The following is a 16263-nucleotide window of genomic DNA, read 5'->3' on the forward strand; positions in this document are numbered from 1 at the left end:
CTCAGGTTTCCATCAACATGCTCTTACATATTTCATATTTCTTTTTTTTTTCAGTTTGACTCCTGTTAAAGCTCATCAGAATAGCTCCAGTTAATCTCTAAGTTTATAAATCATTTTAAAATTTAGACTCTGTCACTTAATGTATCAATCAACTTTATAAGAACTGGGAGTTTTCTCATAAATCACGGTAAGAGAGTATTCAGTCAGGCACAAGGCATTGTGGGACTGGGCAGGAGGAATCACACAGAGCTTTTCTCGCCCTCGGATATAGGTGTAGTCTGGGGCTGGGGAATTTAATCTTAGAGAGAAAAGTCTAGTCATCTAAAGAGGTGTCCAAACTCATATTTGGAAAAGTAAACTTCATACGAGGACGTTCAATCTGGCTGAAGTTTCCTTGTGTTTCTGGAAAATCTGCTTGTAGATTTCCTATTATCTCTGTCCATATAATGGACCCTCTTTCCTCTACTGGACCAGCACTATTGCTGGCCACTGTCTGTCTGGATATGGATATTCTCCCAATCCCTGTGTCTACTGGCCAACATCTCCACCAATGGGAAGACCCATTCCCCTCTCTGGGCTATTACGTCCACGTCTCCCACAACAGCCCATCTTTTAGTACCCAGCTGCATCCGAGAAGCCTAGTGCTGGATCCAGGAAGGTAACTGTTGAAATAGCCCCTCTTCATATTTCTTTGTTTATGGTTGGACTGTTCTGGAGCTTAAGCTAGTGCTGAGCCTGAAAAAGGAAGAGAGAAAAGTCTAGAGGCTTTAACTGACAGGAGACAAGGAAAATGGAACTTAGGGAGGCAGAGAACCGGGTGGGCTATGCCGGGGACCCTGTCAGCAAAATTACTTAGGTTAATTAGATGTGATGAAGTGATTTTTAAAAGCTACATTTATTGACCACTTACTCTGTGACAGGTACAGTACAATATCTATCCCATTGAATCCTCACAAGCTTTGTTGCTGGTACTGTCATTATCATTATTTTAGAGCTGAGGAAATCCCCGAGTCCGCTGGTAAGTAACACAGCCATGGTGTGAACCAAGTTTGTCCACAGCATCAACTGCTAAGCAGTTTTACAGATGTAACACCAGAGAATCGGTGGAGTTAAGTATCTTGCCCAAGACATGGTGGCAGATCCAGGACGGTAACTGGGGTCTTCTATCTCCCAGGCAGTTAGTTCATTTTTCACAATATAAAGTGATCCCTAACCCAGGATATAGATTACCATCACTTCCTTAGTTACCCACCAATCATTCATGTATTACTATATAAAGTTGCTGGGATCCAATTTTCCTTCTTTTGAAAATGTTGACATTTACATATCTTTATACCTCAGTTTTCACAATCTCTAGAAATGACTGTTTGGCTCTGTGATGTTTTTATCAGCTGTCTTTTCCCCTTAGTACCTAGAGATATATATTGCCTTGGCACAAAAGTTTGAACACATTTGAAAACGTTTTTTTCTTATTATCTTCTCACTTTTCTTCTGAAGATTATTTGTCCTGACTGCAAATCACAACACATATGAGTAGCAGCCTCGTGTATGCCATGCCCTGCTCTGCACTTTACATGTATCCTCATTTAACCCTCATAACAACCTAAGAAGTATTATTACTATCAAGTGCTCATGACAACCTATGAAGTGCTATGATTATCCCCACATTTTAGCAGAGGAAACTGAAGCACGGAGCAATTTAAGTAATTTCCCATAAGTCACAGAGCTCACAAACAGTAAAGCCAGGCTCCAAACTCAGGTATTTGAAACCAGAGCCTGCATTTGTAAACTGTGCCTCTAGTCTGAATGAGGGAGTACTTATATCCTTCATTATCCATTAATTCCATGGTATCTACCCCAGGCAGTGTTCTAGCCCGTCCTTATACTACTTCTAGCATCAAGCATAGCGAAGAGAGATCTTGGTACTCTCTTCATTATTGTAGCCTCAGCCTTTCCTTGACTTCAGCAATGCTGAAATTTCTGAAATTAAATGCCAGCTCTTACATCTTCTGTAGGTGGCATTTTAAATCTATTTGTATTGGTTTCTAACATGAATCTTCTTTTTTTGCCTTGTGGCTATCATGTATACTTTTGTTGAATTTTAATAGAATTTCCCATATTCCTTTACAGATGCTAATACAATCATAAAGCGTTATTCAATATAATTGTTGGGTTGAGGAGTATTACTATATTTTGGTTAAGTAAGTCACTATACAGATCACACTTGAATTACCAACTTATGAATAATAAGAACACACAACTTAAAAGCCAAAGTAATATTAAAGATAGCATATTTTTTTCCCTTAAGACATAGTCCAATCTGCTATTTCTTCAAATGTAGGACTTATAAGAAAATTGGTTGACCATGTAGAGCTATAACGACAGTAAACTACTGTATAAAACAAATTCTTATTTCACTTTGTTCATTTGTCATGTGTCTCATTCAGAAAATATTTGGTCCAGTATATTCTTTACCAAAGTTCTTTGAGATTATCCTTTTGCTGAAATGAACTTGTTTTTGGCCAGGACTTGTCAAAAAGTTGAATAATAGAGCTGACTTGAATACTTTCTTTGGGTTGTCTTCTTCTCAGATCAAGAGGGGAAAAAAAAGCCGTTGTGTAAGATCAGAGCCCCTTTATACTTGCTTTGTCATTTGTTAGTCAACAAATATATTTTGGACATTCAATACAGCCCAGACATCATATTCTGGGCAGCAGAAAAGATTCAGACAGGTCCTGCATTCAATATATACATATACACATACACACACACACACACACACACAATACATTTGTATATATTTGTATATATACAATACATATATATAACACAATACATTTTATATATATGTGTAAGTATATATATGTATATATATGCATACATACATAATATATATATATAATATATATATATATATATATATATATATAGTAGTTAAATGTTGCTACTCAAGCACTATGAAGAAGATAAACCAGGCAATTGTTAGAAAAAATGATGAGGATAGAGGTAAACTGTATTGCCTAATATGGTCAGGGAATGCCTCCTGAGGAGAAGGATTCATACTGGCGGCCAGAAGGAGAAGAAGGCAGACTGGTGATGATCTGGAGAAAGATTTCCAGGACATCTGTAAGACAAGAAATCTGGACAGTATGAGAGCCAGAAAGAACGCTGGGATTAATGAGCATGGAAAGGGTAGGAATAGAGGTCACAGAGATAGACAGGACCAGTAATTTTAGTAAGTAAAAGCAGAGGATTTTAAGCAAGTGAACTATGTACCTGATTTATACTTTTGAAAGATACACTGTATACAGGGGCAAAAATGAGGGCAGGGAAAGTGGTTAGGAGGCCTTTGGAGTAATACATGTGGGAGATGACAATAACTAGATTAGGGCTGTAATGGTAGAAGCAGTGAGAAATGAAAGGCTTTGGAGAAAGATTCAACAGGATTTCCTAATAGGGTGGTTTTAGGGTTTGAGGGAAAAAAAAAAAAAGGAAATAAAGAATTACTGTAAGAAATTGGACTTCAAAAACTGATAGACAGTGATACAAAATACGTAGATGAGGAAAACTTGACTAGGAAAAAACTTAGCAATGGATGATGAACTCAATAGTTCTTTTTGGGTCATGTTAAATTTGAGATTTCCATAGGACATTGAAATGCAAAGGATGGGAAGGCTGTAGGATATATGAGGGTAGAGTTCAGTGGAGAGGTCTGGCTAGTAACATAAATGTGGGAGTCATCAGCCTATAGATATTATCTCAAGCCATTGTCACCTAAGGGAAAAGTGTAGTTATAGGGAAAAAGGGGGAAAGGTCTCAGCCCCGGGTACTTCAACATTTTTTTTAGGTGTAAAGAAAAGGAGATATGTCTAGCAAAGATGACCTAAAGGAAGCAGCCAATAAAGTCAGAAAAATCAGGTAATTCAATAAGGAGTGACATTAGCAAGATGGCAAAAGAGAAGGCCCCAAACTCTTCTTCTTCCCATGGAGACACTGATTCAACAATACATAAATCATCCCCTTTATGAAAACTCTAGAAAGCAGTTCAGAGGCTCCTGCAACCCTCACAAGTGTGAAACCAGCCACACTGAAGTAAGTAGGATAATTTGTGGCGCAGTCTCACCAGAGTCCCTCTCTCTGGCACAGTGCTACATGATTGAGAGGAAACTCCCAGCTCCCAGCTTTTTCTTGGGGATGAAAAGAAAAGACTGGACCACATTTCCAATGTTGTGACTTCTTTTGGGGGCATGGGGAGGCTGCCTGAGGAACTGGCTTCTGTCTTGCCTATCTCAGAACACAGATGAAACCCAACATACTCTACATACCTGTGGACCACTGAGAACAAAAGAGCTGGTGTCTTGTGCCTGCTCAGAGGATGCAGCACAACAGACAGAAGCCAATACAGCTTGGCAGTCTCTCCTCCAGGGGGGAAGAGAAGAGTAGAGAATGGTCCACCGTTCTGGCTTTTCAGGGGGCGCCCAAGAAAATGGCCATTGGTCTTGCCTGTCTTGGAGCCTTGATGAGACCTGGCATATTCTAGATGCCTGGAAGTTGTTGAGAACAACAAAAATAGATGGATGGCATGATGACAGACAGCAGAGAGAGTGAGAGACTACGAAATCCTGGAAAGATAACTGGCAAATCTCTCTAATTAGGAAATCTATAAGAATAAATCCAGAGACGAAACATCCACAGAAAGATTTAAGAGGCCCCCAGAATCTATAGCCGGTTGACTGTATTTTTGATAACCATTCCAATACTTATGAATGATACTGCACCCTGGCTTTGGTTTGCACTTCCTGATTAGTGATTTGTGCATCTTTCATGTACCTCTTGGTAGCTTGTATGTCTTCTCATGTCTATTCATGTCTATTCAGGTACCCTGCCATGTTAAAATCAGATTATTATTATTATGGTTGTTGTTGTTGTTATTATTATTATTATTTTGCTTTTGAGTTGTGGGACTTCTTTATATATTTGTTTTAACTATTATCAGATACATGATATGCAAATATTTTCTCACATTTCATAGGTTGCTTCTTCCTATTGAGATTTCTTCTGCAGAAGCTTTTTTAGTTTGATGTAGTCCCACTTATTTTTTTTATGCTTTTGTTGCTTGTGCTTTTGCTGTATATCCAAAAATTCATTGCCAAGACCAATGTCAAGGAGCTTTTTCCCCTATGTTTCTTGTAGGAGTTTTACAGTTTCAGATCTTATGTTTAAGTCTTTAAATTCATTTTGAGCTGATTTTTTGTGTATGGCATAAGATAGGGGTCCAATTTCATTTATTTTGCATGTGAATATGCAGTTTTTTCCAATACCATTTATTGGAAAACTATCTTCCCCATTGAGTAGTTTTGGCTCCCTTGTCAAATATTAGTGGACCATATATGCGTGGATTTATTTCTGGGTACCTGACTCTGTTGCACTGGTCAGTGTGCCTGTTATTATGCCAATACCACACTGTTTTGGTTAGTATAGATTGTAGTATAGTTTGAAATCAGAAAGTGTGATGTGTCAGCTTTGTTCTTCTTTTTCAAGGTTGCTTTGGCTTTTCAGGGTTTTTTGTAGTTCCATACAAATTCTAGGGTTGTTTTTTTTTCTGCTTCTGTGTAAAATGTCATTGAAATTTTGATAGGGATTGCGTTGAATCCATAAATGACTTTGGGTAATACAGACATTTTAACAATATTAAGTCTTCCATCCATGGACATGGGATATCTTTCCATTATTTGTGTCTTCTTCAATGTCTTTCTTCAAAGACTTAGTTTTCAGTGTACAGATCTTTCACCTCCTTGAATATATTTATTCCTAACTATTTTATTGTTTTTGATGCTATTGTGAATGGGATTGCTTTCATTTCTTTTTCAGATAGTTTGTTGTTAGTGTACAAAAATATAACTGATTTCTGTATGTTGATTTTGTATCCTACAAGTTTACTGAATTTGATTACTTCTAACAGTTTTTTAGTGCAGTCTTTAGGATTTTTATATGTATAAGATCCCATATAAAACAACATCAAAAAAAAAAACACTTAGCAATAAAGTTAATCAAGCAGGTGAAAGACTTGTACTCAGAAAATGGCAAAATATCTGTGAAAGAAATTTTAAAAGATTCAAATAAATGGGAAGACATACCACATTCATAGATGGAAGACTTAAAATTATTAAAATGCCCAAAGGACCCAAAGTGATTTACAGATTCAATGCAATCCCTATCAAAATTCCAATGGCATTTTTTATAGAAATAGAAAAAACAATCCTAAAATTCATTGGAACTACAAAGACCCCAAATAGTCAAAGCAGTCTTGGGAAAGATGTCCAAAGTTGGAGGCCACATACATCATGTTTAAAAACACATTACAAAGCTATAGTAATAAAAAACAGCGTGGTACTAACATAAAGACAAACATAGACAAATGGAACAAAATGGAGAGCCCAGAAATAAACCCACATGTATACAACCAATAGTCTCTTCAACAAATGTGTTGGGAAAACTGGATATCTACTGGGGGTGTCAAAAAAATGTATACATGTGGACACTTTGGTCAACGTTGTTCCAGCAGTAGTTTGCAGTAATAAGAAGTGTCTGGACAATGATGGTAATCACTTTGAGAAACTGTTTCAATTACAGAAGTAAGACATGATTTGTATTCATCTTTTGTTATTGGTATATATTGAGTATTACAATTTTAATACAGTTTTCCCTTCTTTAAATATGTATACATTTTTTGGCACCCTCTGTCTATGCAAAAAAAAAAATGAAATCAGACCCTTATCTTAAACCATACGCAAATATCAACTCAAAGTGAATTAAAGATATAAATTAAGACCTGAGACTGTAAAACTCCTAGAAGAAAACATGCAGGGAAATTTCCGGGCATTGGTCCTGGCAATGATTTCTTGGATATGACACCAAAAGCACAGACAACAAAAGAAAAATAGACAGTAAGACTAAATCAAACTTAAAAACTCTGCAAAGGAAGCAATCAACAGAGTGGAAAGGCAACTTACAAAATAGAAGAAAATATTTGTAAAGGATTAATTTTCAAAATATACAATTAACTCCTATAACCAAACAGCACAATACTAAATAATTCAACTAAAAATGGCGAAAGACATTGATAGACATTTATTCAAAAAACAGACATACAAATGGCCAACATGTATATGTTAAGATGCTTAACATCACTAATCATTAAGGAAATTAATATCAAAACCAACACCAATTAAAGTGATCATTATACAAAACATACAAAGAAAATAACAAGTGTTGGTGAAGATGTATAGAAATTGGACCCTTATTCAGTGTTGGAGGGAATGTAAAATGGTGCACCTGTTATGGAAAACAATATTCCAGTTCCTCAAAAACTTAAAAATAGAATTAGTATATGACCCGGCAATCCCACTTCTGGGTATTTATCAAAAGGAATTGAAATAATGACATCAAAGGGATATTGGCACTCCCATGATAATTACACCATTATTCACAATAGTTAAGATACAGAAACAACCTAAATGCCCAATGATGAATGAATGAATGAACAAAATATATTACATTATATAATAGAATATTATTCATCTGTGAAAAAGAAAAATAATCCTTTCATATGCTACAACATGGATTAAACTTGAGGACATTGTACTAAGTGAAATAAGCCAGTCATAGCAGGAGAAACTACATTATTCCACTAATATGAGATATCTAAAGTAATCTAACTCATCAAACCAGAAAGTAGAATGGTGGTTGCCAGGGGCTGGTGGGAGGGAAAAATGATGATTTGCTATTTAATGGTTATAAAGTTTCAGTCATCCAAGATGAAAAATTCTAGTTGTACAGTATTGTGCTTAGAGCTAACAATATTGTACACTTAAAAATTGTTAAGAGGGTAAATCTTATGTTGTATGTTTTCTATCATGATTTTTTAAAAAATGCCATTAGGAAGGCAAAGGAAGAGCATATTTCAAGAAGAGTATGGTCAGCCACATCAAATGATACTCAAAGATTAAATAAGATGATAGATAATTAACCATTAGCTTTGGCAAAATACTCATATAGATCGTTGGTTAGCAACCTTGATAAAGACAATTTTAATGCAGTGGTAGGGAAATAATGTAATTAGGGTGGGCTAGGAGGTGGACGGGAAATAACCTGAAGATAGAGGAGATATTTCCACAAGTATCAAGGAAATAGTGCAATAGATAGAGAGACAGGTGTACAAAGGGGGCTTTTTTTGGTTTTATAGAGAAGTAATATTAACATATGTCTGTGTATTGACTAAAATGACTCAATAGAGGTAGAGAAAAATAATGACGCAAGAGAGAAGGGATAAATTTGGGAGTAAACCTTGAGGAGACTTCAGTGAATGGTTTCCAGGCCACAAGTAGAAAAGTTGGACCCAGGTATGAGTAGGGCTATGTCTTCCTCTTACCTAAAGAAAATGCAGAAAATGCAGAATATGCAGAAAATGGATGCAGGTGGGTTGGTGAGTTAATGGTGAGAAACAGGAAGATCTTGTCTATTTTTTTTCTATAAAATAAGAAGTGAGGTCATAAGCTTAGAGTTAGGGTGGAAGGAGATGTTGATTTGCGGAGCAAGAAGAGGTATGAAATTATCACCTCAGGGAATAGGAAAATAAACTTACTAGGGATGTGCAATAAGATTCCAGGTCAGAAATGTCTAATGAATCAAAGGCATCCAGGTGTGTAATTTTTCTCCAGCAATGTTTAGCCACTGAAGTTTTCTGGGATTAGAATAGGTAGAAAATTGAGTTTAACTGAGTTGGAGTTTTTACAAGTAAGCAGAACAAGAAAGAGTGAGACAGGAGAATTAAGGATGTTTTCAAGAATGGGACTCTAATTCTGGACTCAAGGAATTTCAGCTTATACAAAGAGAAATGAAGATATGAAGTGGTAGATAAAGACTGAACAAAACTCCATAGTTCAGTAGCCTTTCCATCTGGGAATTTTTAAGGCAGGATTTTACATCCCCTGACCACCTTTCTTTTCTGAGAAAAGCCCAGGGCAGGTCTTGGTAGGAATATGTGTAGGGCTAACTCTGTGCTAAGGTAGCCCTGGTCCGCCTTCTCCCCTTCTTCCTTCTCTTCCGCCATATGGCAACGGGGAAGTATGACCTGGGACTGGCACTGAGGTAAGTTCCCATTTGCCCCTCAGGACTCCTTCAAGTGCACCTTGAAGGAGTCCTTCACCATCCAACAAGCCAGAGGGGGGCCCAGGAAAGCCTAGCGGTCAACTAAGATTGCCATTCATAATAGTCCACTTTCTTTCATGAAATAAAATTTCTCCAAATAAATGAAGGAACACAATCATCATTTATAATGTTGACTAAGGATAAACAAGGCTGCTTCATAAAAATTAACTCACAGGAAGAATTCTTCTATGTGAAACATAATATTAGCTGGCATTTAAGATATAGTGGTATAAGAGCTGTCCACTCTCAAGATCTGTAATAAAATATAGGAACACAACAAGAGCACATCTAACAAATCTTAATGGGCCATCTGTTTCAGTACCTGATCTCCGGGGGTGACTAATCCTGGCTGCTTCTCAAGAATGTTTAACCATCGCCTCCTGACCCATCTTCCTCTCTTAATAAAGGACAATAAAAACATATGGTGCTGTGGAAAGCTTCTGGTGACAGAATTCTGTCTGAACCCTGGTAAATTTCTCTCTCACTTTCCTCTGCCTTCAGGAATATATGATTTTGATACTTTTTTGTCCCCAATCTTCTGAGACTGATCCTAATCCTAGTCAGAGAAGGAGAGCTAAGAGAATACATAAGCTTCTTAAGGATATCAAATCCCACGATTTGTGTTCTAGGAGTTTCTTGAGTGCTCATCAAGGTGACATATTCTCTGGTTTCCAAAAACTAATGCTTGTGAGTAAGAGGCAACCTGATTGGTGGTAATAGGTAAAATTTCCAGATCAACAGAGTTGACCCCTTTAGCTAACAATAATTAAAATATGTGCATATCTGTGCATGCGTGTGTGCTTGTGTATGGGAGTGTGTGTGAAATTTAATCTTTTCTTGAAGACTCAGAGCAATTACTCTACTAATTTGCTTTACAATAGAACTACGAGAGATTACTTAAGGTATGTCAGAATATTTGGCTCTGTTTACATTGTCTCAGGTTGCTCACTGGGTACAATATGACCCCAGCTGTATTCCTACTCTGGACCTGTCAGAAGGAAAAATTAATTAGGTATCACCCATCAGACATCTATTTACAGGAACAATCAAAGAGCTTCTTGGAAAAGAAGTTATCTTAAGAGAAAGTCGATACACACTATGCATGCACACACGTACACACACATGCACACATACACACAGAGAGCGTTGACACTGAGAATGATGCAGAGTATAGAATAAAATCTATTCTACATACTGTCCACTGCCCAGCCTTCATACTCAGAGCAAGGAGCCAACAACAAAAGAATCAATATAAATTCGAAGAGTTATTTTGCTGACATTCATACTGGGCAAGATTGAAAGCTTTTGGCAGTATTGGCACTCACTGCTCAACAGTGATGGCAGACAGGGTCAGCAGTAGCAGAACCTGACATCAGCAGCTTCCATAATTTGAACACTCATAAATAGACTGCATGGTCCAATAGAAAGAGGTTAGTCAAAGATGTATATTTAAATTTGGCTCTGCCACTTACATAAAGGATCCCCTGAGAAATACCCTAAAGCAGTGTTTCTCAAATTTTAAATGTGTATATAAATCACCTGGTGATCTTGTTAAAATGCAGATTATGCTTAAATCATTCTGAGGGTGGGGTCTGATATGCTGCATTTCTACCAAGCTTCCATGTACACTGATGCCACAGGTCCCTGGACCAACCTGGAGAGGCAAGGCCTTAGAATATTATTGACAGAACATGTGAAAAGCACGTGTGTACATGAGAAAACATTCTGTGAACAGTAAAATGGCATAAATATTACTTTGTGTTGATTAATAATATATTGTTGGAGATTCCGTTCAACTCATTAAGAAAAAGTCCTAGTAGAATAAATAATGTTCTTGATTTTCTTCAATTTTTCCTCTTTAGCAAAATCGAAAATAAAAATGGGAATTGGAAAGGCAACACAGAAAAGAATTTCATCCTAAACAATTTTATTGCTTTTTCATTGCTTTGAAAGATTAATTTCCATATCACTATCTTAACTAAAAAGATGGAAATAACCCCTGCTTTGTTAAAGAAATTTGTACAATTAGACCCAGTCCCAGATTTGTCTTATAGATTGTCTCATCCCAATCAAAACAGGAATAGTAAATGACACGGAAAAAGGAGACAGTTGGCTCTAGGAACACTGGCAACAACAAGATGAGATGGCTGAGAGGGAAGAAATCAAAAACTAATAAAAGCAGACACAAGAACACAGAAATCAGAGCTGCATGAACATCTAGTTCCTGAAGTAAAACCGTGTTTTTTCATTGGTGTTGCATTTTCTGTAAGAAATGAACAAAATTGACAGGTACAATTATTGATTTCTAAAGCATTTCTGTGTTCTTTATCTAACGTGTAATCAACAATTCCTGTTCAAGTGTCAGTTCACAAATTGGCTGCAGTACAGAGAGGGCAAGGAGAGATCGAAGAAAGAGGCAGGCCACACCGAATTGGTAGGTGCAGGTTTAATAAGCAAGGGAATTTACAGAAGAGGCATGTCTTGGATGACCACAAGATGAGATCTCCACACCAGCCTGCCAGATTCTCAAAAATTTGTAGAGAGGTCTTAACTGGGTCCAGTCACATATACCGTCCGGATGGACTCAACAACATATTGGCTCAAGGCTATGTCCTTGAAAACAGCTATGGCTGTGGGAACGTGGACAGGACGTACATTCCAAAGACGGACAGAAGGTAAGAAGTTTCCAATTGCCTGGGTCCAGCTTGAGGGTCAACCAGCGGTCACATCCTCTCGGTGAACTCCTCTACCATCAAAAAACATACACTCTCTCTGAGATTCCAGTCCCACAAGATTTTGACCAATCTTTCATTGTTACATGGTCATTTACTGTACTAGGCACAGAAGAGTTTCATCACATATCAGAAATTGCATAGCCGATCCCTCCCATGGAATAGATACCCTTCCTGATCATTTAGGTTTGGGACAGAATGACTCCATGTCATAGACCAAGATCACCAACACCTTATCCAGATAAAGCAACAGCTTGCTTACCCCCATGATGGATCTCTTTACAATGATTCTGGAGACACCATGATTATAGAATTTAAAACTGCTTTAAAGATGCCAGAAATTCATCAGACTCACCTTCCCCTGAATTTTATACTTTGTCTTCCTGCTTCCATCCTGTCTATGTTCTCTCACCTGCGTGTGGTGAGAGGAAGCACCATTCATAATCCAAAATGCCAGGGTATTGTTAAACAAACATGTATGAATGAAAACACAGTTTGGTGTCATCAGAGAGAGGAAGAAATGATAAATTACACTGAAATCTGAGTAACCGTCAATGTATTCTGAAAGTACCACTCCTTTGAATGATAAATTGAAAGTAAAACTACTAATATCAATTATTAATTTAATTCCTTAGGCCAGTCAATACCAAATCATGAGGCCATTTAAAAGCAGAACGGCCCCTGAGTGATTTGGTTCTGAATGCATTCAACATGTAGACACTGACAAATGTTTAGAGATAACAGAAGTGCACTTATGGTGGGGAATATCACACACCTGCAGGTTGTTCTTTTTGCTGGCCCTGGCTAAAATGGTTTATCTTCCCCAAGTGGGTGGCCTTGCAATTAGGCAGTTCTTCACTCTCCAGTTGCGTCACCTAAGAAAACCTGAAGCTTTGAGGATGACCTAGCAGCGGGTCTCTTCCACAAGAACACTTGTGTGGTGCATCAGGAGTGGTTTTAAATGGTGCAGATAATTACTTAATTCAAGCTGTAGCAACTGGCCAAGGAAACATGTAGCAGCCAGGAAGCTATTAGCACGATTTTAAGGCAATTATTCCATTAGTGTTTAATAGTCTCCAATTAGTCTTCTCTGACTATCAAAGTTTAAATGTCTTTTTTCCTCCAAAAATGTTCACAGTTCAGTAATATAGAAAGGTACCAAAACCCATTTTTAAACCTGGATTTATTTGTATGGATCTACCAAATCTACCTTACAGAGTCATGGAGGAATTCAGGGGTGTCGATTTGGAGAAATAGGATTTTTTTTTCCTCAGAGGTATTGGGGGTGAGCATGGGAGGCTTTGCAAGGGATCCACTTAGTATAATACTAAGAGGGATTAGAAAAGCAGTGGAAATTCCTACTGCGTCCAGTGCCATCATCTTTATGTCTCTACTCTAAGACTACCAGAACACCAAAGTCTCTGACCTCAGGTTTCCAATTTGTTCCATGGGGAGAAAAGGAAAATTGCCCTGTTCCTGCTGATGTACATGTCCTTGTCCCTTCAACCTGGTTAGTACTTGTTGCTGCTGAGTTATCCAGATAAGAACTCCAAAGCATCGCCCCCAAAATACAAAATTCCTAAGATATCTTCCCTAAGGACCCCTTTAGGGGTCAGATCACTGAACTGATAGGTCATTTGTGTTCAGTGAGCTGCAATTTTTACATTTGTGAAATGGAGTTCATAGTACCAGCAACGTCTGCTTCACGAGGTATGGGAAGGACTATGTGATCTGGTGTATATAATAGGGCTTCGAAAAGTGAACTTTGACAGAAATAGACGATAGATTCAATCAGGGTATCATACCATTCTCAGAACTAGCAATGTGAACTTAGGCTTTTAACCTCCCTGTGTCTCTGGGCTTATCAGAAGGCTGGCATCAGAGCCCTTGCTCTTCTTACCTTCTCAACTTGCAGAAATGTCAGGTGAGACCATGTGAAAGTGACTTTAAAAAACCATCCAAAAAGAAAGGGAAAAAAAGAGAATAGGAACGGCTGGGGAAGTGAGAATAGAATTCTGCCAACAAAGTTGTGCACTTTCTACTGTCTCCTTCAAAAGAGCAATCCCCAGGCTCACCCAGGTAGCAGGGTAAATGTGGAGTAGAGAAGCGGGGTTGTTCTTTTCCTTGGAGATACCTGGGCTCTTGAGAAGCTACCTCTTGAAGACGGACAAAAGGAGACAAACCCTTCCCTTCCAAGGTTAGCGCTTAGAATGTAGCCTGTGCCTGTAAGAGCCACCAAACATCCACTTGATTAAGGACCATTGATTTGAGTTACTGATCAATTCCAGCGCTGCTGGTTAGAGCCTCTTGGGATTTTCAAGAGAACCCTTCTTCTGCTTTTTTTTTTTTTTTCCCAAATGTAATTACGTTTCCCCCAAAGGCTGAGAGGGGGCGCTGGATGGGGCAAATCAAGAGGAGGTAGACCAGAAGGTTGAACTTATAACCGGGTTCAGCTAGGGGCAAGGCTGGACTACCTGTCGGTCATTTGCCCTTTGTCCGGGTTCTGCAAGGATCAGATGTCTGCTCCCTCAACCCAAGTGAAAAGTCAATTTGGTAACGAAGCATGGCCGTGTCCCGGCTGTCACCGTGGTACTCTGTCCTGAAACGTCCTTCCTCATACACACGAGCGAGGGGCTGCTGAGCGCACCCGCCCCAGAACCTGCCCGGTCCTCTCCAAGTCGCGCTCACTATCCTGAAGCCTCTGGATGCCTCGCGTCCCTTACTCCTCTTACTCGTTTTGCCCAGGCTTGCGTCCTTTTAGGCTATCTGGTCACCGTTGCAACCACCTTTTCCCTGTGGTTTGCCTGTAATCCCACCCCTCCGCACCTCATCCCGCAGGGTCCCCTGCCCGAATTCTGTCCCGAGCAACAAACGCACCTTCCGCAAGGGTTCGTTTTCCTGACCCCGCGGTATTCGTTGCTGACAGCACTTGGACCAGAATCCAGGCAGTGGCCACCCGGCCAGGCCCTCCGGGTCCACGCAGACCACGAAACGGCGCCCTCCGTCCCTCGGCCCCTTCATCTCCCAGTCAAGGGCAGCGATCGCGCCGCTGCCGGTCCCTCAACTTTCATCACTCTTGGGGAAGCGCTTTGTCTCTTTAAAGGAGACTGAGGACGTATATCAACTGGAGTAGGTTCAAACCGAGGTATCTACCAAACCCGGCGGATTCCGTGACTGGGATGGAATCGGAGGTCCAAGAGCTGGAGCTGAGCCCTTTAGGACACCAGCTCGCGCTCGCTCACCGCGCACGGTCACCACACAGACCCAGAAGCCCTCCACCCCATAAGTCTGCGGAGAAAACCGAGGGAGGGGGCACCAGGCTCCATCCTAGAGCCAAGCTTTTCCTCTGCCCCAGCCCTCTCACAGAGCCTGCTTCAAAAGCCCATGAAAAGCAGTCACCTTGACTCCCCGCGCCACGGTCCCCAGAGGTATGGAAAAGGCCAGAAGGCCCGAGGCTTCCAGGCACGCGCTCGCCTAGCCCGAGACCCACCCCTGAAGGCGAGTTTCCCTCCTGCGGGCATCGTGGCAAGTTACCACTTAGAGGTGGATGAAGCAGGGCGGGGCAGGTGGAGCGGGACCCGAGCGCCGGGTCTGCTGCCTTTGCGCGCCTACCTGGGATGGCCAAATTGGTAAGGGGGATGCTGTGGATGCTCTCGGGTAGAGTTGCCATCCAGTCGGCGAATTTCAGCTCGTTCTTCCCTTGAGACGAGGCCATCGTGCCGGTTGGCGTGCAGCGCGCTGGTCCCCGCACTCCTCGGGCCGGATGGCAGGCTGCTGCCGCTAATCCAATGTTTGCTCCAGCCCCGCTAGAGTTTACACTCTGCTCTGCGCCACACCCACAGGATGGCGCAGACACACGCTAATTTTAATAATTATTCAAAACAGCCCATGCTCCCTTAGTGCCTCCGCCAGACTCCACCGGAGCTTTTGTTCCTGACGTCCGCGCTGAGATTTTTCCTCTCCCCCCTCCCTCCCCGACTCCCTCCCCCTGTCTGATCCGTCCTATGCGTCTCTCTGCCTTCTCTCGCCATTCTGCAGCTCTCTTTGGCTTCTTCTCATTATTCATTTTTAATTATTATTAAATTTCGTTCACCCAGCTGCTTTGTCCATGGTCTTGCTCGGCCCTTTGATGTGACTACCTAGTCTTGTTTGTATAAAAGACAGTCTAGTCCTGTGGTTGAACCTAAAATCTTAGTAGACTTTGGGATGCTATCACCTCCTGGAGGGCAGACTCTCACATACTGGCTTTCAGGACTTCACCTTCCTACCAAAGAGCTTTCCTTTTTTGTAAGCTACAACAGGTTATGTTTTTCCCCAGCTG

At 40.1% G+C, this 16263-nt stretch overlaps 1 protein-coding gene across 1 annotated transcript in view; it reads right to left on the reverse strand.

Moving 5' to 3' along the window:
• The window catches only part of PLCXD3 (phosphatidylinositol specific phospholipase C X domain containing 3), a 139942-nt gene extending 124049 nt beyond the window's left edge, over window positions 1-15893 (reverse strand). The window contains exon 1 of the mRNA XM_033111138.1: window positions 15555-15893. Coding sequence (XP_032967029.1) covers window positions 15555-15657 — 103 coding nt within the window. The 5' untranslated portion in view covers window positions 15658-15893. The remainder of the gene's footprint in view (window positions 1-15554) is intronic.
• Window positions 15894-16263: the final 370 nt, after the last annotated feature.

The sequence above is a fragment of the Rhinolophus ferrumequinum genome, chromosome 7 (assembly GCF_004115265.2).
Source record: "Rhinolophus ferrumequinum isolate MPI-CBG mRhiFer1 chromosome 7, mRhiFer1_v1.p, whole genome shotgun sequence".
NCBI lineage: Eukaryota > Metazoa > Chordata > Mammalia > Chiroptera > Rhinolophidae > Rhinolophus > Rhinolophus ferrumequinum.